Source organism: Haplochromis burtoni, unplaced genomic scaffold (genome assembly GCF_018398535.1).
Source record: "Haplochromis burtoni strain Fernald_Lab_line unplaced genomic scaffold, NCSU_Asbu1 Contig_60, whole genome shotgun sequence".
Lineage (NCBI taxonomy): Eukaryota > Metazoa > Chordata > Actinopteri > Cichliformes > Cichlidae > Haplochromis > Haplochromis burtoni.
Window position 1 is genome coordinate 2,236,587 of NW_024582421.1, and position 25,084 is coordinate 2,261,670.

Here is a 25,084-nt window from a genome sequence, read left to right on the forward strand (position 1 = left end):
TAAGTTCATACTCAAGTTTAAAACAACAACTACACTAAAGCTATTCTGTTATACCTGTATGCAAAAAAAAATATTTCATAGTTCAGCAATACTGATCAATCTAATAAACTTAAACCTACACCATCCTCCCTATTCTGGTATTTTAAAGAGTACTTAGCGTAAATATTAAGCAACCTAACTTTTTTTTTTTTTTTTTTTTTTGTGTACAAAATGCAGCAAGATATTTAAAAAAACTGTTTTGTTGATTAAAAAACACTATATTGTATTCATATCGGTATCGGCAGATATCCAAATTTATGATATCGGTATCGGACATAAAAAAGTGGTATCGTGCCACCTCTAAAAGGTACTTAATAGATGATGGTCAAACTTGCTCATCAGTTCATTAGGAGTGGTTTATTCAACCCTGGGGATAAAAAATGAATGCCAACAACTTGGGTTGACCTTTTCGCAGCCCAAATTGAAAAGCTCATACCTCTCTAATACAGTGCCACTAGTTGTTGTTGGGGTGGCTATGTCTCCATCAGAGGTCCCATTGCCCTGGTTGAGGCTGGGACTGCAGACATTGTTAACTGAGGCAGATGAGAAGTCTTCTGGTGGATCCTCAGGCCAGCCAAACTGCTCCTTGGTTTTTCCATAGATCTTAATTGAATCAAGCATGGTGACTCCAGCTGGGTCAACAGATGCTCCAACTTAAAAATTAGCAAGACAGTGTATTAGAAGATCTATCTAAACAGACTGAAGCATATGACCATATGACCAAATAATATGAACAGGTCAGCGCAAATTATTTAAACACGTGTATTGGAATATCAATACAGGCAACAAGAAAAACCATTAAGTAGTAAAAAAAAAAACAAAAAAAAAAAACATAACCACTGCACAGTCTTGATCTTACTAAATATAGACAGCTTCTTGTCAGCCTGCAGGGCCTCCTCTCTCGTGAAGGGGAAGTCAAACCAGCGAGCTCTTGTCAGATTTATCTGCATGGTGCGTCCAAAGACCTCCACATAAGAAGGAGCCCTTTCAATGGCCTGGGTGCCCACCTGAACCCGCATACCTGTCATCACCATTGAACTGTTGTTGTTTACTGCCTCTACAGTGAACCCTCCAGGCTAGGATGAAGGAAAAGAGAAAGGAAAGCAAAAAGAAACATGACATTTGTTATTTTACATCTTTTTTTTCTTGACTACAGCTGAAAAACATGTTTAGAATAGGTGTCTTCACTGTTTTTATTTAAAGCAGGGTCACTTGGATTTAGACTGGACGTATACTAATGTACTCTGGTATAGTAAACTGCACAAATGTAGATGGCAAAGACAGCAAAGTCTCAACACAAGTGATGGCAGATAACATTAAACTACATTTACATAAAATTTAATTAACAAAGATCCCTCTGCTGCACCATGATTATCAACTCAAGCACTGCTGACGCAGCAATAACCTGCATTACAGGAGAGAAGCAGAGCAATGTTTTTACACCTTTTCTAACACAGAACATTAAGGTACAATGCCTCTACCTTTGTGTTGGCCACATACATCCCTGTGGAGTTGAGCCTGTGTTTGATCTGCTGTCCGTTGTAGACCTGCAGCAAGTCATTACCCCCAAACTCCACCTCTGTCAGTTGCTGGTTGTGTTCAAAGAAATCCACTGGGAATGTCACCTGACTGGAAGTCCGGGTGGCTTAAAGTAAAATCATTACATTCAAATTAGCTCCCCAAAATTTTAGATTAGTTGCTTTTATTATTGTGTATGTCTGGCTACATGGAGAATGAACACAAGAAACATGATCTGAAAATGTGAATGAATTACACTTTGAATTTTAAGAAAAATTTAAAATAAGCAAACTTAAATCAGAAAACATACGGGCATTTTTGGAAAAGGTTACAAATCTGTGTCATCAGTAACATATCAGCAAATATTAAGTAAGCAATAAACAGGTTAGTACAAGCTGTTCATTCATCATACATAACTGGCATTTACAAAATAACCCTTGTCCACAAACTTACTGGCAGCAGCGGCCTTGCGCTTGCGGACTGGCTTCATGATGCTTATGCCACAGCTGGGCTGCAATGAGGGCTGGAGCCAGTAGGAGGTGTTGTCCACATTTGCCATGTAGATTCGCAAGCTGCCATCCTCACATAGAAGAATCATGGTAGTGCGCTGCTGCTCATTACTGGCAGTGTGTCGGATAGCTACCATATCTTGAATCTGACAGAAACCGACAAATAAATGTTAACCTTAGAAAACAGTAAAATTAAGTAAAGTCATGGGAAATAACTTTGCTTAGTAAACAAGACAACCGGAAAAGCTTTGTGTTTATACAGTTCTGTACTCCAAAATGGAATTTCCTTTTTTTCCTCCAATTACTGTTTTCATGGTATCCTAACCAGTTTCGTGTCACAATAGTAAATGGTATTTACCTTAGCTTTGGCTGGCAGGGTTTTAATCTCTTGGATGAGGAAGGTGTCAGGTTTGACCATGATAACCAGAGGTATGCCTGTTGTCTGTTGCACACAGCACACAAGGCCTGGATGGTTCATGACCTCAGACCACTGGCAGAGTGCAGGAGACATCTTACTGCTGCCACCATTGGAGCTTTAAAGACAAAATAGGAAAAAAAATATTTCTGTTCATAATTTTCTTTTCCAGTTACGATTATATTTGATAGGCTTTTACAGACTATTTTATTGTGTTACCCTTTCACATTGATGGCAAAGAGTCTCTGCACATCAGTTGTGCTGCGGCTCACTGTGGCAGCGAATGACTTCCCCTGGCTGTAGCTGAAGAAAAGCATCTGAAGGACATGGGAGTAATAGACAGAAACACCACCGCCAGCTACCTGTCCATTGCTATCCTGTGTTTACAAAGAAAGAATTTACCTCAAAACTGCTTTCTTTAATGTAGTTTCAAAAACACCTGAACACTGAATAAAGGTATGATGTACACATCAACCAAACATTCCCCCAAAAGAAATGAGAGCTGGAAAGTATGACAGAAATACTGTAGACCAGGGGTGTCAAACTCATTTTACATCGTGGGCCACATGCAGCCCACTTTGACTTTAAGCAGGCCAGAGCAGTGAAACTCCCCTTTTTAGAATAGAATAGAATAGCCTTTATTGTCATTGTACAGAGTACAACGAAATTGGTCAGTGTAAAGAAGTTACAAAATTAGCCTGTAGTTAGCCTTTAATTAGCCTGTAGCCCCCACCCCTGATAATTCTATAGCAGAAAGTGAAAAACAGAAACATTTCTATTTTTCACAAAGTTACAGAGGTTTTATTAGAGACATAGCTAAGCATTTTTTGTACTCTGGCATGATTTGGCACACCACTAAACTTGCTGCTTTTGGAACTTCTGCCCCCTTTTCCTTTTTTCACATAATGGTCTGATCGCAGTCTGTCTTTGCATGTGATTAGCAGCATGGTGTGCCCATCAAAATAAAGTCCCACCCATGCTTGCATCGATTCTCAGCAGGGCTGAAGATTTAGCTCCCCCATGCTGACGAGGCATTAATAACTGACGTATGAAAATACCTTGCAGGCCAGATATAATTGTATTGTGGGCCGAATGTGGCCCGAAGGTCGTACATTTGACACCCCTGTTGGAGACCATTAAGACAGCAACCTTGTCACAACATCAACTCATGTCAAATCCTAGTTACCTTCAAGTCTTCGTGGGTTATCTCCAATACATTTGTAACATAAAAAGGGCCATGCTGAGCACTGCTAGATTCATCCATGACCTGGGTGTACATGTAACCTGCTGATGACATGATGACAATAATGTTCTTCCCCTCTTCATTGAAAAGGAATGTAGCATCACGAATCTTGGAACTTGGGAGCAGGAAATAGTACATTGGACTCAGGGCATCCACTGACAAGTCATAGATCTGTTTTCCAAAGGGAACAAGCATTAAAAGGCAGTATTAAGCAATCTTTTGTTTTCCTAGGGCAGAAAGGTATATGTATCGTATCTATGGTTGTTTTCATAAAGAAATTGCAGAAACAAAATCAATTATGTTGCTTTAAGTGCAAAATATGTTTATTATTTTAATATATACCTTGACAAAGTCAGCAGTGATGATGGCAAGTTCAGTCTGTGAGCCTGGTAACCAGATAGCTTTGATGATAAAGTTGCCAGTGGCCAGTTGTGGATGCAACACCAGGTGGTCAGACACAGAACCTGTGCTGCTGAAAGTTAGTACATGGCAGTCCTGGGAAGAAATGAAAGGAAAAAAACAAGATAGTCAAATTTAACGAATTCCTACAGCAACTGTTCTTTTGACTCTACAAGTTGTTTTACAAGAAGCAGCTCGTTTCTGACCTTAAGGCCACACACAGCCAGGTAGTCTTCATTACAGGGGTTTCCTGTAAGACTAAGGACAGTGAATGGGACTGGGGCTGAAGCCAAACGGGTCAGTGTCAACTTCCTTTTGCTTGAGTCAGCTTGTTTCAGGAGAGTAGACAGCTGAAGGACTGTTATCTGCCAGATAGGAAATGGAGAAAAAGTCAGGTTGAGACAGTTTAACAGTGAAAACACAGATTTCCCTATCTGTTCTTATTTCATAGTTTGCAAAGTATCTTGATAACATACAAAACAACTTAAAGAAAACTTAAAGAAAAAAGTCAAAGAGAAAAAACACAAAAACATAATAACATAGAAAGAGGAATGTTTTTTATTCTATTATTCATTTGAGTGTAGATTTTTTTCCTTGTCATGATGCTCTGTTTCACAGGCAAGTCTGAATCAATAACAATGCATATATTTTAAATAAGAATTCAATGAAAGCCCTTCTAATTGGACAAAGGAACTTAAATTGTTTAGTTTACCTTCCCCTTTTCATGGCTGACTGCCAGGTGCTGACGCCGTCCATGGGGGGAAGACAGAACACACATGGCAACACGGCGCAGGACATGTGCACTGATGAGCTGGCGTATAGTTTGCCCCTGGTCACCGCTGTAGTTCATTCGCACATTCTCAAAAGCTCCTTCCTGGGAGCCAAGTGTGGGGACCTGAAGGGAAAAAGTAGCCGTTAACAACGAAATGCAGCAGCTAAATAATAGAATTCTATTTTAATTAAGTTTTAATAACTTATCAATGAATTAAGTGTTTTACTGGAACAGGCAATCTATTTGGGTCATGATACCATTAACTGGTCCGTCATCTCCACAATTTTGTCCTGAGTATGCAGTTCATTGAGGGCTTGCTGTGCCCGGCTGCTGCTTCCCACTGCTGATGCTTGCTGGAAGTTGGTCTGGATAGCTTCCATGAGAAACATGAGCATTTCCAGTATGACTGCAGCAGTAGATGACCCCATCTAGCATGATAAAAGAGGGGCAAAAACATAAGTCTCACAACATCTTTTCACATAAAAAAGAAGAACTCTTAACGGTTTTAGGAGATGACAGATAAAAATAAATTAATATGTTCTCTCTAACCACTTGTGCTAGCAGCTCTTCTTGACAGCCTTCAATGCTCTTGCACACGCTGCTCTTCTTAGGTCTGTCTTCATCACTGGATTTGCCATCACAGATGGTGACCTTGCCCTTGTCAGACGGTGAGGAATTTTGGTGGCGAATAGCACTCTCAGGAATACGCAGCTCACTCTGGAAAGCTGAAGACTCTTTAAGAGTAGAGCCCATGCCGCTGCTGGGACTGCGTTTGACCAGGGCCTGTGAATGATGCAACACACAAAGTAAGAAGTGGAGAAAGTTGATATTAACATAAATGTATACTTAAATGATTCTTTATGCTCCCCTTTATGCATTGTAAATGTCAACCGATAATACGTATAAGTGCAGAAGTGGAACAAACATTTATAAAAAAGCGAACCAAACTGTTATGAGCAAATGTTATCACAACACTGATAGTGAAGAAAACATCGCATTAACAAAACAAAACAAAAAAGCTAAAAGCCTATCGTATTTATTACGCCATAAACTAAAGGTAAGATGTAATTGATGGCTTGCTGATCACATGCACATAAAAAAATAAAAAAAATTTGTTAAAGTCCGTGTAAAGTGGTTACAAACATGTTTGTCACATAAAAAATATTTTATAAACCACACAGATAAAAAAATATTATACAACACCTACAAAATTCAGTAAAAGATGGTTCAAAGTCTTTTATATTTATACAAAGTAAACCTTGAATTATCTCTTTACACGGACTTTAAGATTAACTAGGGAAGCTGACCTGTTCAGTACACAAAAAGTTGACAAAAAGACATTCCTAACATGATTTTGCTCATTTTCTGGCCAAATGTGTGGGCTAGCTATAACCCTAATCAAATGAAATGACTGGATGGAGGTCAATGGGGGAATGACTTGCAAGCTAAAGTTACCGCTGTTGTTCTCTTCCCATGATGACCTGAGGTATTCGGTCTCACCTGGCAGCTGCCATCCTCTTTGGCACCGCAGTCACAGAAGAAAGAGCCATATTTGGCATAGGAGATCTCATGGTCTTTGTGACAGACCTTGGCGCACACTGTGCACACACCTACCCCATCCACCATCTTACAGGTGTGACAGTGGTACCTGCAGAATGAAAAGTATAGGCAATACTATATATAGCATGGCACATCACATCATGTGAGAAACTAAAGAATGACACTGTATTTCTCCATGTCTAAATGGATATATCACAAGAGAAGGCTATTTGATCATGCTACCACCTAAATCTTCCCAGATAAATTAATTAAAAATTACTCATATTCCAGAGCTAACCAAGGAGATTATTTTCCAGAAGATTAACTCAGCTCAGACAAGCTCTAAATATGTTGCTGCCCGGTTAGATTTACACACCACAGAGGCTCTAGATGAATTAAGGCATTTTTAACCTTTTATAGCTGCCCTCTGTATCCTTAAATATTCACAGCAAGTCAAAAAACAAATAAAAATTCACATAGAAAATATTACATGTTGCTAACACACTGTTACTTTTTCCAGGTACATAACACTAATTACATTACAAATGTTACAAATGTATGCAATTTTGTCTTCCATCGTAATTCAGCAGTGTGGAGTCCTCCCGTTTCCACAGATTCGAGAAACACCATCAGCTTTTCTGATTCATAAAGGCAATCTACTAAATATATGAGTTTCTGTTTTTTGTTTATTCTTAGTAAAAAATGAATAATAACAAATGAAATAATCAAACGTGTACTGTATGACAAATCCATTTTTAGGTGTAATGCGGATGTATTTGGAACCAAAGGCCGCACTTAAGATTAGAACAAAATCACAATAAACAAACTTTTCTTTACCAGTGCTGGTTCATGAATTCCTTCTGAGTGATGGTAAAAGTGCAAAGTTTGTTGCAAAGTGAGTCTTCATCCTGTCAAACAATGACATACATGTTAAAAAGGATTGTTTCATATAGCAAACTGACAGAGATAAAAACTAAGCCCAAAAACAGCACTGATGTATGTCTGTAAGTCCATACACACAGAGACAGACGAGAATAAAAGAACAACTTCTTACAGAGTCCTCTGCCTGGGAATCATCCTCCTCTACTACAAGTTCCTCCACCCAGTCTGAGTCTACTTCCATGGCCTTTTCCTCTCCCTCCATCAGCACTGCTGAGTTGCCTTGACCGCTGCTTTGACGCAAAGCGTTCATCACATCAGCTAGATAGGAGATGATGTGACATGAGCATTCCAGCATGCTGGCATGCTGAAATCAAAGAAGAAGTGCATATCAGTTGATATTTAGATATTTTAATATCTGAACTGCAGGGGACACATTTTGGGCCATTTTTCAAAATGTAATATATCACAGAAAAATACTTTGGCAAATTGGTACTTTTACAGTGTTTTCCTTTAATTGCCTAAAGCCAGTTTCATTATCATTCATTCTGATTGTCCAATATGGGGTATGAGAAGCACACAGACAACCAGAGGACATGATGTACAACTATGTGGTAGTAAATTCATAATCAAATCAGAATAGTATGATTTACACTTGATTTTAACCTTGAAGAGATTTTACATTTTCTTAATATAAAATGTAACAAAGAAGGACATCCTTTCTTTTTCCACAGAGAAAGTCCACAGATTGCAATACACTCCCAAAACAAAGAATACGTAAGGTCTTTAACCTTTAGAGAGGTGACGATATTATTCTCAAATAACAAGGCTGATCATAGGTCTACAACAAGTGTGGCATAATTAAAATCTCATTCTGTGGAAATGTCCAAAATTCACTTCAGTGTGTGAGAAACCCACCTTTCCATGAGACAAGTTTGTGCTCACTTTTTCCACAACATTCTTCTGTGTTAAATACTTTTTGCTGCAAAACAAAAGATAAGCTTTTAGGTCACAAGTTCTCCATTTAAATTTCTACCTAGATTTATACTCCCACACTGAATCTACAGAGAGCTTTCACTGTAACATGTAATAACACAGCCAAAATGCTACTTGAGGCTCAGATTTCTGTGCTACTGAGCTAAATTTATTTGAATACTCCTACCAATGGAAATTGAACAACATCAGATTTAAGCTTAAATAATTAAAAAGAAATACAGTTTCAAAAAGAAGATGACTTTGCAATCAGCAGGAAAACCAATCAGACATGTGGAGATGTGTACATAAAGCCACACCCTAGGGTGTAGCTGCTGTCATAGCTGCTGGATAGATTCATAGCAGAAGTATAAATTGAGCTTAAACCAAGCATTTTTTCCTAGCGAGTTTGGCTGTAGCAACTATATAATTCCACCCTTTAGATTTCTTTAGTGATGCGACTGAAACTTAGATCTCCATGCCTGTAAAATTCATTTCTTACCATCTAGTCAGCCAGTCTATAGCTGCCCTGTGCAGCTGGAGGTGGCCTGCACCCTGTCCCGCACTGGCAAGTGTGGCCATGATGACCATGAGCTCAGGAAAACCTGTTCCATCACCATTGGCCAGCATGTCTGTTGCCATGGGAATAAGTGTGCTGAGGAGTACAGTGCACACTCCTTCGCCCACCTGGCTATTGTCACGCACAATATGAGTGGTTAGCAGCTGCAGAAGCTGTCTGTTTTCTTGCACAATTTCCAGTTGTTCTGAGTCCTTTGGTGGGGTAGCAGTCATACGTGTCAGCCAGGACTGCAGACGAGAGGGCTCCACACAGGCCAGCTGGGCCAAAGAGCCACACAGGCCTAACAGGCTTGGGTTTGGGTTCTTCTCCGCTGGAGAAAAATGCATGATGAAACTTAGAGGGATCTACTCCAGCTTTAGCTCAAAGAGCTCTGCCTTGAAAAGCTTGAATATAACCAAACTTGGACAGTATAGTTTTAAAATTATTACAGACTTACTGAGCTGGAAAAGCTTGGTGAAGAATTTCAGCACTCTGTTACAAAACTTTGGAGACAGGTTTTCATTGGCCGTTGCCATCATAATTTGGACAAGCTCACCACTGAAAAAGAAGAAACCCAAAATATGTGAGGTGACTGAATGAATGAGAAGCCAGATTGTGTCATCAGCAGAGACAATACCTGAATGAAAAGAATTCTTCCATTGCCTTTCGGACCTGACTGCTTTCAAGTTGTTTTTCAAGGTACTGAAGGCATTCCTCAAGGATGGACTCATCCAAACCACTAAGTAATATAAAAAAAAATAAAAAATGGGATAGATAAATGTTGAAGAACAGCCCACAAAACAAAACAAAAAAAAAAAGCATAAAAAGTAATGTTTTGATTGAATTTTAATATTTAACATGGTTCATTAAAGGTTAATGAAATCTGATACATATTAAAAATACCTGTTGGGATCTGAGTGATTGGCAATAATGTTGTAACATCCGGTCACCAAACGCTCGTAGATGCGGGCTAGAAAGGCCTCAGACTCTGATGGGCCAAGGATGCGCTCCAGTGAAGTGGTGCTGATCTCAGCTACACTCTCCGTGCTGCTCTCCAAGAGCAGAGGCAGCAGGGTGCTCACAACCTGTGAGGGGTTCAGCTCCTCAGTACTGAAGAGACAATAATGCAGCATTATTCACAAGACAATAACAGGTTTTTCGTGAGTAAAAACTATGCATGCAAAAGAGTTTATCAGTAGACGTTTTTTTTAACTTACACAATGAGGTCTCCAATCAGGCGAACCAGTGAGAGAAGGATGTGTTTAAGAGAAGAGGCCAGAGGCAAGGACTGACAACTCAGTGTGCCCAGGTGAGCTGCTTGGATGGCACTGATGTAGCTCTCTGATGGAATGGTATCATTTGCAAATGCATTGCGCTGAGAAGATACCACCAGTTTTGTTATTTATGGTGTGGGAAAATACAGGCAAAAGCCAAGTCTTCAATGTTTTTTAAAATTATGCCATGTGTAACAAATGTTTTAATAATTTCCAACTTTAACCACATACCCATGAGCCAATGTTGGGAAATTCAGTGGTGTGGACACCATTCCAAGACTCACAAACTGTCTGCACAGCTGTTGGCAAGTTCTGCATAATATTATGACCTGTAGAAATTTAAAGTCTTGTTAGACCACTGCATAAAAGCTATTAAAGTAATCATATTCACTGCATTGTAAAATATTATTTTTCAGTATTTCATTTGGATACCAAGTATGTTGGCCTTGCATCGGGTGGAACCTATGGCCAGAACTGCAGCATAACCTTGGAGCTTGGCATCGGTCAGTTTGTTCTCCCCTTCCTCTGGGATGTTCATTAATAGGTAAGATCTGTTCAAGACAAGTTTCGTTTAATGATTAGATCAGGATGAGTTGTCATAAAGAACATCATCCACAAGTCTTATTTCTTAGACATGAAGTAGGCTACATTCCAAATCTAAACAAATAATTAGAAAAACTATCAAAGGATTTAGAAATATTTAAAAACATGTTATGATATATAAATTAAAGAAGGAATATTTAAGGTTCCTTAAGTTGTATTCCTTAAATTGAAGCACACATGCATTCTGAAGGTAACGGAGGGGTTTTGTTTTTTTGGGGGTTTTTTAATAAAGCTTTCACTAAAACTAAACTTTAAAAACAGCTTACATTAGCAATTACAGTAAATTCTAAATAAATTCAACATTTAAATATCCACATGCCAGTGGTGTTAGAATACTGATAAACTGTAAAAGATATATAAAGTAACAGATATATGGATACTAGAATTATGTAGCGTGCATGTAGTAGATGTGCTTTGCAAAATGTTGGCTTTGACGAATATGGTGGAATTAAAAAAATAATAATAATAATAATAATAATAGTAATAATTTAAATGTAACTTAAGTCACCAAAGCTATGACCTCTGGATTTTGTCAATATTTTGAGTATCTGTAACCAAAGAACTGGCCATGTGATTGGCCACATGATCATGTGATCTATCAAGCATTTCAATCACATTATTGCATTCCAGTCTACTAGATATAACAAGAGCTTATAACAACATTACCCTCTCACCTTGTGAAAGCTGAGTAAATGTCAGTGAGCTGTAGTGTGGCAGGCAGCAGATTTTTTGCGATCTCAGAGGATTTGTGGGTGTCAGCCTCAATGGCAACCTTGGACAAATGCTCATCTAAAGAAACCTGAATTTTAGAGATGACTGCATCCAGCGTATAGATGGCTTGTAGAGAGGGCAACTGATGAAGTGGTAGGATGACATGTGGGTCTACACTTGAGAATGTGGAAATCTGCAACAAAATAAAGTTGTCAGGAGGTGTCAATTGATTTCAAAACTCTGAACACCACCAACACAAGTTACTAATGTATCTGTCGTAACCATTACCTGTCTGGCAATGTACTCTTCTGCTAGCTCCACATCGTATTTCACAGTGCTGCATTTAGCAGCAGTCACTTCAACTAGAGAAGCAGCTTGGTCTGTTTTCATTCCTTGCTTTACCAAGTGTTCCTGTGAGTGATGACACACAAAAAACACCCATCAAAGACTTGAAATTGCAGAAATAATACAAAATATTAATTTTTCTGAAAAAGCAAACAATTTCCAGACACCCCCCCCCATGAATTAATCAAGTACATTATTCTAAGGTTTGACCAACAACAATAAACCCATCACACTGATAATACATTTGTAGGACTTTCAAGCATCAACTGACCTTGATCCAGTTTACATACGTAGCTACGCGGAGACGTGATGACCATCGCAGTGTGTGTAGGATGTCGCTCTCACTGGGGTCACTGCAGCCAGTCTTTAGCTGCTCCATGAAGCCTTTGGAAGGTGGTAAAACGCCAAGGATCCTCCACAGTATCAGGAAGTAGTACTGAAGGGAGCAGGCCTCCTGTATGGGGCCCAACAGTTTGCTGCCATTAAGCTAATATCATTATGTATACAAGTCTCTAATGTTTCAGAAACTGAAGCTCAGCTCTTCAAATTACTTACACAACAATATAGCAGTTTAGAATAACATTTATTATAGGTCCTGCCTTACTGCAGTGATGATATTCCCTTTGTTTTTGGCCAATATTGTTAGCATGTGTTTATCATTTTATTTGTCTCTAGAATTGCAGATAAACATTTCCAATGTGGCTTATTCTTGTTTATTTTGTTTTATTCTTATTGGTCTATTTTCAAAAATGTAATATGCATTTTCCTCTATCACCTGAACCAACTAAACCAGTCACTGAAGTCAACAGTAGCAGTGAACAATTAGAAAAAGGACTGCATCATTATAGAAAGGGTTTTTATATCACGTTTCTGTTTGCAGATCAATTTCTAAGTTAACCAGAAAGACGCACCAAAACACAAGCCCTGCAGCACGCGGGTGTTTAATGCCTTTTAGATAAACCACTAAAGCCATATGCTCAGTGGGCTTATTTCAGCTGTTCTATTTCTTCATTTGGTGCTCTCACCATAGGAGTGATGGACTTGTTCTCTTGTCTTCTTGCTGTGTCAAACTGAGAGCCTGCAGCCAGGAGTGAGATGAGCCATATATACAGCTCATCATATTTCACTGCTCCATTAAAAAGCTTTGGAAAGACCTATGAGGACATGTTTAACAGTTAGGCATGGCAATAATTTTAATATTGTGATAAAATATTGTGATTAAAAACAGAAATACTGGTATTTACTAGGTGTGCAACGATACACAAAATTCACGGTTCGGTTCGATACTTTGGTGTCACGGTTCGATGTTTTTTTCGATACAAAAGATGTTCATGCCTTTTTAATTTGTCATTTATTAAAATTATAAATATATATTTTAATTCAAAAGTACAGTTTTTAAATTTACTGTTGCAGAAACAACAAAATAATTAAAAAAGAAATCTATCTGATCAAGAAATCACTCATCTTTGGAAATGAGAGTTTATTACAGAGAAATGGCTCTTTCCAAAATAAAAGCTATACTATCCGCTTCTTCTGGGCTATATTCTCAGCAGCATATTAAACATATCAGGTCCCCATAAGGAGAATCATGTGCTAACGGCTGTCTAAATGACTCGGGTAAAGTTTGTAGCATGCGTGTTGTTTTTGTCTTTGCACTAGGATAATATCGGCGTAAATGTGCAGTCATATTCGTTGTGTTCCCACTAGTGTGTCAGCGTTAATCTCGTTAAAATGACCTTAACGCCATAACGCGGCAAATCTCCATTAATGAGTTACCGCGGATCGCCCCGTGTGTGGGGCTGGCAACACGTTAACGAGCTAACGCACGCACTAGTTCCCACCAATGTAATTGAGCATTGCGTGGCATATCCGACATACTGTTTTACTTTTGTCCATGACGCGCTTACCTTCAGGGGTCATACTTCACATGAAAACCAAAATAGTTCCAAACGCCAGATCTGAATGAGGGTGGGGGAGGTTCAAATTCGGCTAGCGTTGAGGCAGTTGCCATGTTGCAACGAGCTTAGCTGTCTTGCTAGCTTGCGCTGTGCTCAGCGGATCTGCGCTCGATAGTGCAGCCTAGGAGGAGTAGTCGAACGCAGATTCACTGAGTTCTCAACACAGACAGCATCGTCAGAAGAAAAGTTGATAAAATAAATAAAAAAATTTGTATTGTTCGATACATATGCGTACTGAACCGAAAGCACTGTATCGAACGGTTCAATACCGATACGAGTATTGTTGCACCCCTAGTATTTACATACAAAAAAATAAAATAAAAAGCATGTTTTAAGACACATTTAAACTGTATTGTCAAAAATTCATTTAAGACCACATAAAACAGAGTCCATGCCTCACCTTGCTATCTAGTCTGCTGATATCATCTTCAGACACCTCAGGAGACAGAACGCAGTAGAACTTGGGCTGGACATTTGAATCTAAAACAGTTGCATTTAATCAAAGATAAAATTCAATTTTCATATACTACAAACAGATTAAACTGAAATTTAGTTAAAAAAAACATTTGGGTTTACCTGTCGAACAGTGTTTAGCCCAGTTCTCCTCCACCTCTTTGAATCCATAGTAAAGTGGGATGTTGCTGCGTTTTCCACCTTCCTGAACAGAACTTGCCCCAGTAGATGGTGGGGTAAGAAGGTTGTACTGCACCTATTTATAGCACACAGAGTAAACACTGTTATTGAGTCCCAAACACAATACTGTGTTATTAGAATGTTTAGCAAAAATTTACTAGGTATAGGACTTGGTATGTTTTATACTAAACTAGCCTTATATTACAATCATAATGACATCTTTATGTTACTCTGAACCCAGATTAATGCACTTGCAGGATGATATTTTACCTAATGAATGGAAATCAAATAACAAAGAAAAGAAAAAAGAAAAAGCTTTATTGTTCAATTTACCATATAAATAACAATTTGAAAGAAAGCATTAACCTGTTCAAAAAGATATAAAGGAGCCTTGGAGTAGTGGCGCAGCAGGTAGTCAAAAACCAGCAACAGGCGGGCCAAATTGAGGGGCACAGCTTTCAGCTGGGAGTCTCTGCTCTGTGCCACCTCTGTAATAGCCTGTGTGACTAAGGTGAGGACTGATCGACGACCACGCTCTGACAGATTGTGGAAAAGGAGCAGCAGCAGCTGGAGGTGTTCCACATTAAGGTCATCTTCGCCATGAATAGAACCCTGGATGGCATGTTGCTTTAAGGTTCCCAAAAATCTGAGAAAGTACAGGCAGCAAAAAGGAAAAAAAATCCAGATTAAAGAGAAATGTATGGAAGACTAAGCTAGACTACAACTGTGATGTTTTTGCAAACAATAATTCCATTGTTATTGACTACAATATTGGATATTTATACAAGTCCCCCCATCAAGCCACCACCATTTTTTTTTCATAAATGCCAACAACCATACTATCTAAGTTCGATTGCAGCGTCAACGCATTTAAACAATTTGATCATAATAATAAATATTCAGATAAGAAAAACTGAATTTTTCTACCTTTCCCAAACTTTCATACACTCAGGAACATCCGGTTCTCCCTGCAGAGTAGCTTTGTGCTGCCATATGAGGAGAAGTCTGGAGAGCACTGATAATGATTGAGGGTGAATGTACAGAGGCCATGGACCCTCCGAAAAGGGTGCAACACCTAATTGCTGTAAAAGGGTGCTCTGCAAATAGTTAAGAGAAACAATATGAGAATTGAGATAATAAAAAAAAATCAATTTTAAGTTTGTTGTAGAAAGTAGTTGTTAAAAGATTTTTTTCATATAGTGGCAAAGAAACGAAAGCAAAGAAAAACCTCTTACCTGCAATGCTGGGGAGGGAAGATCTGAGGTCACTAGGGTGTGGTTGAAGTGATACAGTGCTAAAGAAAAGACTTCATCTGAAGACCCTGTGGGGTAAAAGAAACAATAACAACGCATAACTATAGATGTTCACTGTTGTCAAAATACTCAAGTCTGCAGGGCTGCAAAGCAAATTATTATGAATTTAGGTAAATATTCTTATATTTGAATAACTGCAATTTTTTTGTTTGTTTTGGGGGTTTTTTGTTAAGCATACCTTTGATATCCTTGTCCACATCTTTGATGATACTGGCAAGCGTAGCCATGTGTTGTTCTGTGAGAGACACACTCAGGTAGTTACGGATAAAGTTGTTCCTGGATTTTAGCATCGAGGTGGTGATGAAATTCAGAATACTGGATGCTAAGCTGAGGAACTGCAGAAACAAAGATTTGAGATGATACAATGTCATAAGCCCTATTAAAAAAGAAAAAAAAAAGAAGAAGTATTGTATGCATTGTAACAGCAACAATCTATATGTTGTCTTCACCAGTTCGGGATCTTTACGGCCAGCTAAAATGTTGCCGTTCTCGCTTGGATTTTGCTTGCTGGGGCTCTTCAGTCTGGGAGAAGTCTCCAAAGGTGGTGGAGGGGGAGGGGGTGGAGGAGCCACTTTGTCCTTGCTTGGTGAAATTGTCTCTTCAAACCAAAGCCCCAGGATAGGTTCACTGTCATCATCTGTAAAGAATAGTTAATTATTTACATAAACATCTTGAGGTAAAATGCTCACACATTCATGAAAGTATTTGTGATGTAGCAGTGGTGTCACCAATAAAGGGAAAACAAAGCTTCACAATAGTTCATGGCAACTACACTCACTGGACACTGGCCATCAGTTACCATTTGTTTAAACAAACTTCAACCGCTCACACGGTAGAACTTAAAACGCATTTCAGTATTACCCCGAGGTTGACTGCTTTAGGTTAACTTGAGTAACATCATCCTCTCCCCATGGCCAATTTGCTAGTGTGCTCGCAGTGTATTTATTGACCATTTGGTCCTTTTGTGGTGGTATAATGGCCTTCTTTTAACCACACTATGAGCCCCTGTGTACTTGGAATTGTCATGATCTTAAAAATATGCTGCCTGACAACAATGTCATGTTGTTTGCCAGTTGCTTTAAAACAAACAAACAAAACATTACTACCCTGCAAAGAAGCAGTAAAACGTGTAGCCAGGCATGAAAAAGTTATGTGGAATTATATGATGCCATGTCAATATGGACTAAAATTTTTAGCAAGTTGCTGTTTCCATGTCACAAACAATGAGGAAATTTTCAACTTATTACTAGCAAGACGTAACTAATAAAGTGGCCAGTGAGTGTACAACACAGTGAAGGTGGTGAACAAGATCCAAAGACTGCAGTAAGAAGCAAACAATAACCAATTCCCTCTTGATGAATATCTACATAAGGATGTTACACAATTTATCTTCAAAGACATGCACTTTTCATTGCTGTCGCTGAGAATACATGAACATATTAATTTGTATTGATTTATATTTTTATCTTTGTATAAGACAAGTGCAATCCAAAGTGGAAGTAAATCTGCTAGTAACAAAAGACATGCTGCAGTTTGTCAGCTACCATAGCTGGTGGAGAGGAAAGCCACAATCAATCCTTTAAATTAACTTATATTATTATGAGCTCCAAGTTGTGCTGCATTAGAATTTTTACATTTTATACATTCTTGTGTGTTTCTAGCAAAAATAAGAAACAATGCTAGAATTAGCTGAACATAAAGCACACGTTATTCTCAGATTGCTTAGAATCTGAATGTGCTGAACAGAGCGTGAGGATGCATTATTACACCTTCTGCAGAAAACACTGCTACAATCAACATGTCAGTCGGTCAAAAATATGATAAAATATAAAATGTGCACACTTCTCTTTAAATGTCTTGGTGCAAAAATATAAGACTGACTGTCACACAGCCTAGAACTACATAATACTGTACATTAATTTACAGTGATAGCTTGAAAAATTCATATTCTACCAAATAAAAATTCACAGTAAGAATTTAGAGAAAAAAAAAAGCAGCTATATAACAAACATTGAATTTAAATATGAGGGGAAAAAACTCATTTAAATCTTGTGTTTCTAATAGGTCGCCAACTCAAGCTCAACTGCTTCCCTCACCTCCTGAGCCATGACATTTTCTACACTGAAAAATTGTTTCACAGGCATTTTGATTCTGTGTGCTCAGCCTGCAGTACGATACAGGAGTAATTTCTTTGAAAGCAGGTTTTTAAGACCTATTGATAATAGTTTCAGTCCAACGCTTTCAGCTTAACCACAAAGAAAGTTAGAGTCTCTATGGCTTCCTTACTCGCCATCTGATTTAACTCAGGTGACAGCTATGTTATTCCTTGTAGGATATGTAAACAGATGTGATCTGTTGATGACAAATGCAATCAATCTTCTTTTTTTAAGTGCACTGCTGTCAAGTTCGTGGCTCTTATTTATTGATACAGCATGCTTGTCAAGGACAAACCACAACTAACAGATGTCACAAGGTTCCACTCAGGTTCAGAATAGGCACGGCATTGCTCATAATAGTCCCCACTGGGTTTTCATTCCACTTTGTCAATGTGCGTTTAACGTCTTGATGCATTCTCAATCATCCAGGGAAGTAAATCTCCAAAAAGTTGATTCTGTTCATCTGGACGTAGCGTTTTGTGGGAGAAACGTTTCGTCACTCATCCAAGTGACTTCTTCAGAATACATAAACAGGGTGCACCTTTAAGACAGATTGTCTGCATGATCAACTCGGTCACCTATAACATCTCCAAGTTTCTGGCTTCGATCCTCAACCTGCTGGTGGGCAGTTCTGAACACCACATCCAGAACACCCTGGATTTTGTTGAGAAGGTGAGAGATGTCATTATGGAGGCAGATGAAACCATGGTAAATGGCCTGTATTTGTATAGCGCTTTACTAGTCCCTAAGGACCCCAAAGCGCTTTACACATCCAGTCATTCACACACTGGTGATGGTAAGCTACATTGTAGCCACAGCCACCCTGGGGCGCACTGACACAGGCGAGGCTGCCGGACACTGGCGCCACCGGGCCCTCTGACCACCACCAGTAGGCAACGGGTGAAGTGTCTTGCCCAAGGACACAACGGCCGAGACTGTCCAAGCCGGGGCTCGAACCGGCAACCTTCCGATTACAAGGCGAACTCCCAACTCTTGAGCCACGCCCTGCGACGTTACATCTCTCTTCACTTGCATCCCAGTCACGGAAGCATTGGAGGTAGTCCGTAAGAGATTACTGGACGACTCCAACCTCAGGGTCAGGATCTCAGCATCAACCAAGTGTGTTTGCTTTTGGAACTGTGTCTTCATTCCACCTACTTCACATACAAGGGTCAGTTCTACAGGCAGAAACATGGGAGTGCCATGGGCTCCCCAGTTTCACCCATCATGGCCAATTTGTACATGGAAGAAGTGGAAAAGAGGGCTTTGCTAGCCTACCCTGGAACATCACCAAGCCATTGGTTCAGATATGTGGATGACAACTGGGTGAAAATCAAATCTCAGGACGTACCACATTTCACGGATCACATTAACTCGGTGGACAGACACATCAAATTCACCAGGGAGGATATGAAGAGTGGCAGGTTAGCCTTCTTAGACTGTGAGATTTCCATCAGGAATGGGGGACATCTAAAAGCTGACGTGTACCGTAAACCTACACATACGGATCAGTATTTAAGGTTTGACTCTCATCATCCACTGGAGCACAAACTGGGTGTCATTAGGACGCTACAACACAGAGTGAACACCATCCCCACAGACACAGCGGCCAGGGAGGCAGAAGAACATCACATCAAAAAGGCCCTGAGTAAATGTGGTTATCCCAGCTGGACGTTTGTCAAAGCTGGAAAGGCACCTAAAGAAAGCTCCAGTCGATCCAGGAGAGAAGGACAACCGCTGCCCAAGCGAAAACCTGTAGTGATCTCATATGTGTCAGCAGTATCGGAGCAGTTGAGACGCATTTTTTCTAAACACCGGGTCTCTGTGGCTTTCAAACCCCAAAACACGCTGCGCCAAAAACTGGTCCAGCCCAAGGATCGGGTCCCCCAACACAAAGTAACATAGTGTACGCTGTTAAGTGCCAGGAGGATTGCCAGGATTTATACATCGGGGAAACCAAACAACCTCTGGCGAAGCGGATGGCACAACACAGAAGAGCTACCTCGTCAGGCCAGGACTCTGCAGTCTATTTACACCTATAGGCCAGTGGACACTCTTTCAATGATGAGGATGTACACATCCTGGACAGGGAGGAACGCTGGTTTGAGAGTGGAGTCAAGGAGGCCATTTACGTGAAAAGGGAAAGACCATCTCTGAATCGAGGAGGGGGCCTAAGGGTACATCTTACAATGCTGTGATTGCAGCCATTCCCCAACTCTCTGTGAATGGTACTCATGGCCATTAATCAGTGGTCTTTGATCAGTGGGTTTTGGTCAGTGGTTGTTGATCAATGGTTATGAGAATTTGCATAATTAAGATTAAGGAACTGACCTCCCAGCAGTTCCTTCCTTCAGTGGGCTGGTTTCAGTCATTATGCAAATGTACTGTTTATAAGATTGGGGAAACCTGCAGTCAGCTGAGACTGAAGAAGTCACTTGGATGAGTGACGAAACGTTTCTCCCACAAAACGCTAGGTCCAGATGAACAGAATCAACTTTTTGGAGAATGTGCGTTTGAGTTAACAAAACAAATTACAAATTTGACCAGTCTCTCTTAGACCCTGCCTTGGAGGAAAAAATTAGTTCATGAATAGAATAAGACGCATTCATCTTTGTAAAACTCTTCTGCTTAGCTATGGAGGAAAAAAAAAAAATCCTAACAGAGCAGCATTGACCTGGCTGGTTTCAGTGAACACTAATAGGTGTCTGACACCAACCAGCTCTAGCTAGGAGACAAATTAATAGCACCAATCTAGAGAGATGGTACTGCCTGGTTTAGTTTACATGGGTGTACCATCTATATTAGCTCTGGATCCTTCCCCATAATGTTTTTAAATTTATAGCCACAAATTTCATTGATTCATTGTGCTCTGTGCACTTACCATGCACAAAACATTCATATTCTTTAAAAAGGTGATATCACTCAACTACACTGAAAATTTTCAAATACAAAAACAAGACAACTTTAGTGTTTCAAAAGAATATCACAATAATTTGATATTCACATCTGCATGCAACATACAAAAATTAACTTTTCAGGTGACAGCAAGATGTAGCATTGCGTGTTTAAGCTCATTAAGCACAACTTGAATTTATTGTATTTAAGAATGATACCACTGCTTTGATGTGGGTCTTGATTATTTTTGCATCAAGAGTTTTTCACTTTTTTTTTTCTTTTTTAAATAAGTTTTCTAACAATTTTATCCTCATTTGTGTTAAAATAGATTCAAGAGTCGGGGGTAAAATGGATTTTATCATTTTGTAGTATCACAGCCAATTTCAAAAATAATTTTCTACCATACTGAAAATTGTTTAATTTTAATTTCAACCACGACCTGAAAAGTCATTAGGCCAGCAATAAATGTTATACTTTTAAAGCATTACTATTAGCAGCTATCTTATAACAAACTTCTTTCTTTGGAGTGGCTGTTGAAAAAGGAAAGAGGCAGAAACTGGAAGACAAAAGGATGATAAAGTAATAGAGGTAAAGCTCTTAAAATAAATCACCGAGAAATGTTTTATGACTTCTGTCAGTAACTGTTAGTGTAAGTATTCAGATAATTAACTAGTTTTAATGAAAGCTTCAGTAGTTAATAGTTTAAATAATATCCCACATATCAACACCACTGGTATTATTCTTTAAAACAACAAGCCACAGATGAATCTCTTTGATAAAACAAGTTTAATTTAGTTCATATGAATTATAAGGCAGAGCAACTCTGATAACAGGGAGTATTTTGTCAAAGACTTCATCTGTGGCTTTATCATTTTCTAGGCCGTTAGGATCAAGGCTCAGAGTCTAAATTGTGAGACATACAATAACAAAAATGAATTTAGGACAGCGGACACCAAGTCTTTGACCTGAGGACAGAAAACTGCTAACCTGAGACACAAGCTGCACTTGTCTTCTCCTGTCTTCTCTCTGCTGAAATAGTAGACACTGTCAACTACACTGGTATTATTGTGATGGACAAAATTTTTTTAAATCACATCACTGTGAGCGTATGTATGAGTTTACCCTTCGCACTGCTGTCATTACCTCACTGACTTAACCACTGACAGCACACTTGTTTCACTCCTTCAATTATACCAATTTAAAAATGTTCCCAAATACTGAAAATACTGCATTTGTTATCTTATCCAGCTCAGCACTGACAGAAACTCAGAGATCAAATGGAAATGTGTAAAAATATATGTGACTTTACTTTCACCAATTGAATCCCCACTGTGATGCAGAGAAACCTGAAGCATACCTTGTAGGAATGAAACAACACTTCTTGGTCACTACGTTAAAACAGAATTGAGTCCTTAAATGGTGAGTTCATGTGTCTCCCCTTTACCTTTAAAGCTAGATGACAACATCTTTGTTTTTAATTGTCCATAAATGCAAGAAAGTTTGACCCTAAATTATCAATATATTTTAATAAATTGCATTTTTGTATATATTAATTGCAAAAGTAGAGTGCTTCATAATTACAATATAGGTACATATGGTCATACTAATGTAATCCCCTGTTTTTCAGTGGAATGTCTGTATTTTTTACGTTGTTGCTTTTTTATTAATCAATCCAGGAGTAGCATAACAATGTCTGAATTGTTGAGAGTATCATCTGCATTCCTAAACCCAGGATTTAAGAAAAAACTGTCTGCAGCACACAGGGAGCAGTATGTCTTTTTATTTGCATAACTGAGCTGCTATGTAAATGCATACTTTATGTAACAAACAATTGTTTGAATCCAAAGAAAATAAATACCCTGGCTGCTGTCCTCCTCTGTACTGCTGAAATCATCCTCATAGTAGGTGTTTGAATCTGTAGAAGCACTGGCATCACTGCTGACTGAGCCCTTTCTCTGACGCTGGAGAACACAAGCCTAACAGCAGATAAATGAAATCAAAGTCAACGTTTAAAAGTTTGGTTGGGACACAGAAAGTTTCCAGGATTCACCCGAGAAGTCAGCCGCAGTATACCTACATCTGAAAATGGCTGGTTTCAATAAATAATCATCTAGACATCCACTAATTTTGTAAGGGATAAAAAAGGATAAACTACAAAGATAAAAATGAACCAGATAAAATCTGTTGCTTGTTTCTTTTGTATCACAATATCACAATTAATGTTCAAATCAATAAAACAGCATAACTGCAAATGCAAATTACAAATACAACTGACAGCACCTTTTTGTAGGAGGTGGAGAGAAGTGTGAAGAGCAGATTTGTCAAGGGAACAGAGTCAATGAGTCTTTGAACCCTCTGGCTGGAAGTGCTCTGTGCCATGATGTTGAGCTCAGCTGGTGGTCCATCACTTGCCCAACCCTTTAGATTTGGCAGAAGGGGGGAAACGGCTTTTAAGGAACACAAAATACTTTCAGTAATTACTGAAGCATACTTGGATGCTTTTGAATTTTTTATTAATTGAATTCATTTCCTACCCTGAAAGGGTAACAAAGAATGAAAATGCTAAAAAAAAAAACAAAAAAAAAACAAACCCAAACAAACAAACAAAAAAAACAACAACTTTCAAATCTGTGCATCTAATCTTAAATAAACATGCAATCTTGTAAAACAACAAGGAACTTATACTAAATATGAAGCCATGAAGATTTAACTGAGGTACAGTAATTAAAAAAAAATTCTTTTGGTTCCTCAAACAAGAGATGAAGGCTTGAATGTAACTAGCTACATTAGTATTTAATTCAATTTTACAGTAGAGGGTTTAAACCTACAAACGATTGTGACATCTCAAACCAGCGATAGCGGTGGCAAGTACAGTATGGCTACAATGGCAGTTTTGTTTTAATGCAGCCACGTTTTTTTGTTGCTTCACTTACTCTGTGCAGAGCTTCAACCTGCAGATCCTGGAAAAGTGAAGTCAAAAGTTTGATTGCATGGTTGGCCAGGATAACAGACAAAACCCCAAAGCCTTGGTGTCTTGAGAGGGAAAACAAAAAAGATCAAAACAGAAAAAGACAAAACATTAATGCACACAAATGACCTTTGATGCATAAGCATACCTACTGAACTAAAATTGTCTTTATTAAGATTTAAAAATACCCTTTGCCAGGACCAAGTTTAGGTGACCCTGCACCATCCTTGGTGCGACTTGCAATATCACGGACACGCAAAGCAGCCAGGGGATCCTTCTCTTTTCCTTTATCTGCCAACGCTGTCGGGCTCAGGTTAAGAATCAGGTACAGGCTGTTTAAGAGGCACCAGGCTCCAAGCAGTTGGAAGTTCTGATAATGCTGCAGAACAGAGAAGAGAGAATTTTAAAAATATCAGTCATAACACTTAACTTATAACTGACAGTCTAGGACTGTCAATTATAAATATATCTTTATTCTTCTATTTGCGCAATATATCAATCAAAATTGGTACTCACCTCTCCTCCAGCTCTGCGAGAGTTGCTGATGGCTTGTCCAATCATTTCATAAATCTCCAGCTGTTGTGAAGACAAATATATGTCATCTTTTTAAATCTTGTTAAAATATACATGTTAGTAAGACAGTAATTAAAGACTTTAAAAGTGATTAGTTATAATACTTACACATTTCTGGACAATTGTGGCTGCATCATTTTCATAGTCCTCTTCTTTGGTACCAGTGGAGGCAGAGCGAAGTTGCAAGCCACTACCCACCTGTAGAATGGCCATGCAAGTGGCCACACTTACACCTAAACAAGTAAAAACGCATTGTAGATGGGTTTTTTTTTTCCTTAGTTTGGTTTTTGAATGTTATAGCAGCCTGAATCACATGGTGTGTTTTATTTTAACCAAAAATGTAACCACCTACCAGCATAGAGACAGCTTAGAGCCAGCACAGTCATATCCAGTAGTCGTCCTGGTGTCAAGGGCTCCAGTACAGGCAAGGAAAGTGTGTCCAAAGCCATGGTCACATCTATCACCAGTGAGTGAAATCTATGTATTTTAAGTACAGGATAACAACTTAATGTTGGGGCCAGTGGTGAAATGGCCAGATGCCAAAATTAAACACAATTTCTTATTAGCCCAGTAGATTTAAAGAAAAAAAAAAAAGAAATAGAAAAAAAAGAATACCCGTTGCGAACAGCAGTGGCATCAGCCACTGTGGCTGGCATGATAAAGAATGAGTTGGCTGATACAGCATCCTGGAAGCGGTTGATGTAGCGTAGAAAGTAGGGCAGGTTGAGGCACACTCGTAACAACTTCTCAGACCCACCTGGAAAAATTACATTAAATCAAAAAATTTAATCAAATAATAACTCATTAAGTT

The 25,084-nt window shown here is 38.9% G+C and overlaps 1 protein-coding gene across 11 annotated transcripts in view; it reads right to left on the minus strand.

Annotated features, from left to right (window-relative positions):
* Positions 1–25,084, minus strand: part of ubr4 (ubiquitin protein ligase E3 component n-recognin 4) — a 56,770-nt gene that overhangs the window by 27,376 nt on the left and 4,310 nt on the right. For 6 of the 11 annotated variants that reach the window (XM_042221101.1, XM_042221097.1, XM_042221095.1 and 3 more), the window contains exons 7-49: positions 24,889–25,030; positions 24,626–24,750; positions 24,382–24,506; positions 24,217–24,276; positions 23,889–24,079; positions 23,666–23,765; positions 23,013–23,150; positions 22,591–22,708; positions 21,720–21,761; positions 16,131–16,318; positions 15,860–16,016; positions 15,604–15,689; positions 15,296–15,465; positions 14,735–15,014; positions 14,312–14,444; positions 14,136–14,215; positions 12,803–12,931; positions 12,049–12,231; positions 11,721–11,843; positions 11,396–11,625; positions 10,551–10,669; positions 10,350–10,447; positions 10,062–10,219; positions 9,748–9,954; positions 9,482–9,583; positions 9,302–9,402; positions 8,788–9,175; positions 8,232–8,295; positions 7,489–7,680; positions 7,272–7,342; positions 6,351–6,543; positions 5,445–5,678; positions 5,153–5,323; positions 4,836–5,018; positions 4,330–4,488; positions 4,067–4,219; positions 3,668–3,895; positions 2,701–2,858; positions 2,425–2,599; positions 2,011–2,212; positions 1,521–1,684; positions 899–1,115; positions 476–692 (exon numbers count right to left, since the gene is read on the minus strand). In XM_042221101.1, the coding sequence (XP_042077035.1) occupies positions 476–692; positions 899–1,115; positions 1,521–1,684; positions 2,011–2,212; positions 2,425–2,599; positions 2,701–2,858; positions 3,668–3,895; positions 4,067–4,219; positions 4,330–4,488; positions 4,836–5,018; positions 5,153–5,323; positions 5,445–5,678; positions 6,351–6,543; positions 7,272–7,342; positions 7,489–7,680; positions 8,232–8,295; positions 8,788–9,175; positions 9,302–9,402; positions 9,482–9,583; positions 9,748–9,954; positions 10,062–10,219; positions 10,350–10,447; positions 10,551–10,669; positions 11,396–11,625; positions 11,721–11,843; positions 12,049–12,231; positions 12,803–12,931; positions 14,136–14,215; positions 14,312–14,444; positions 14,735–15,014; positions 15,296–15,465; positions 15,604–15,689; positions 15,860–16,016; positions 16,131–16,318; positions 21,720–21,761; positions 22,591–22,708; positions 23,013–23,150; positions 23,666–23,765; positions 23,889–24,079; positions 24,217–24,276; positions 24,382–24,506; positions 24,626–24,750; positions 24,889–25,030 (6,754 nt within the window). The remainder of the gene's footprint in view (positions 1–475; positions 693–898; positions 1,116–1,520; positions 1,685–2,010; positions 2,213–2,424; positions 2,600–2,700; positions 2,859–3,667; positions 3,896–4,066; positions 4,220–4,329; positions 4,489–4,835; positions 5,019–5,152; positions 5,324–5,444; positions 5,679–6,350; positions 6,544–7,271; positions 7,343–7,488; positions 7,681–8,231; positions 8,296–8,787; positions 9,176–9,301; positions 9,403–9,481; positions 9,584–9,747; positions 9,955–10,061; positions 10,220–10,349; positions 10,448–10,550; positions 10,670–11,395; positions 11,626–11,720; positions 11,844–12,048; positions 12,232–12,802; positions 12,932–14,135; positions 14,216–14,311; positions 14,445–14,734; positions 15,015–15,295; positions 15,466–15,603; positions 15,690–15,859; positions 16,017–16,130; positions 16,319–21,719; positions 21,762–22,590; positions 22,709–23,012; positions 23,151–23,665; positions 23,766–23,888; positions 24,080–24,216; positions 24,277–24,381; positions 24,507–24,625; positions 24,751–24,888; positions 25,031–25,084) is intronic. The other 5 variants (XM_014339668.2, XM_014339666.2, XM_042221094.1 and 2 more) reach the window with 4 other exon arrangements.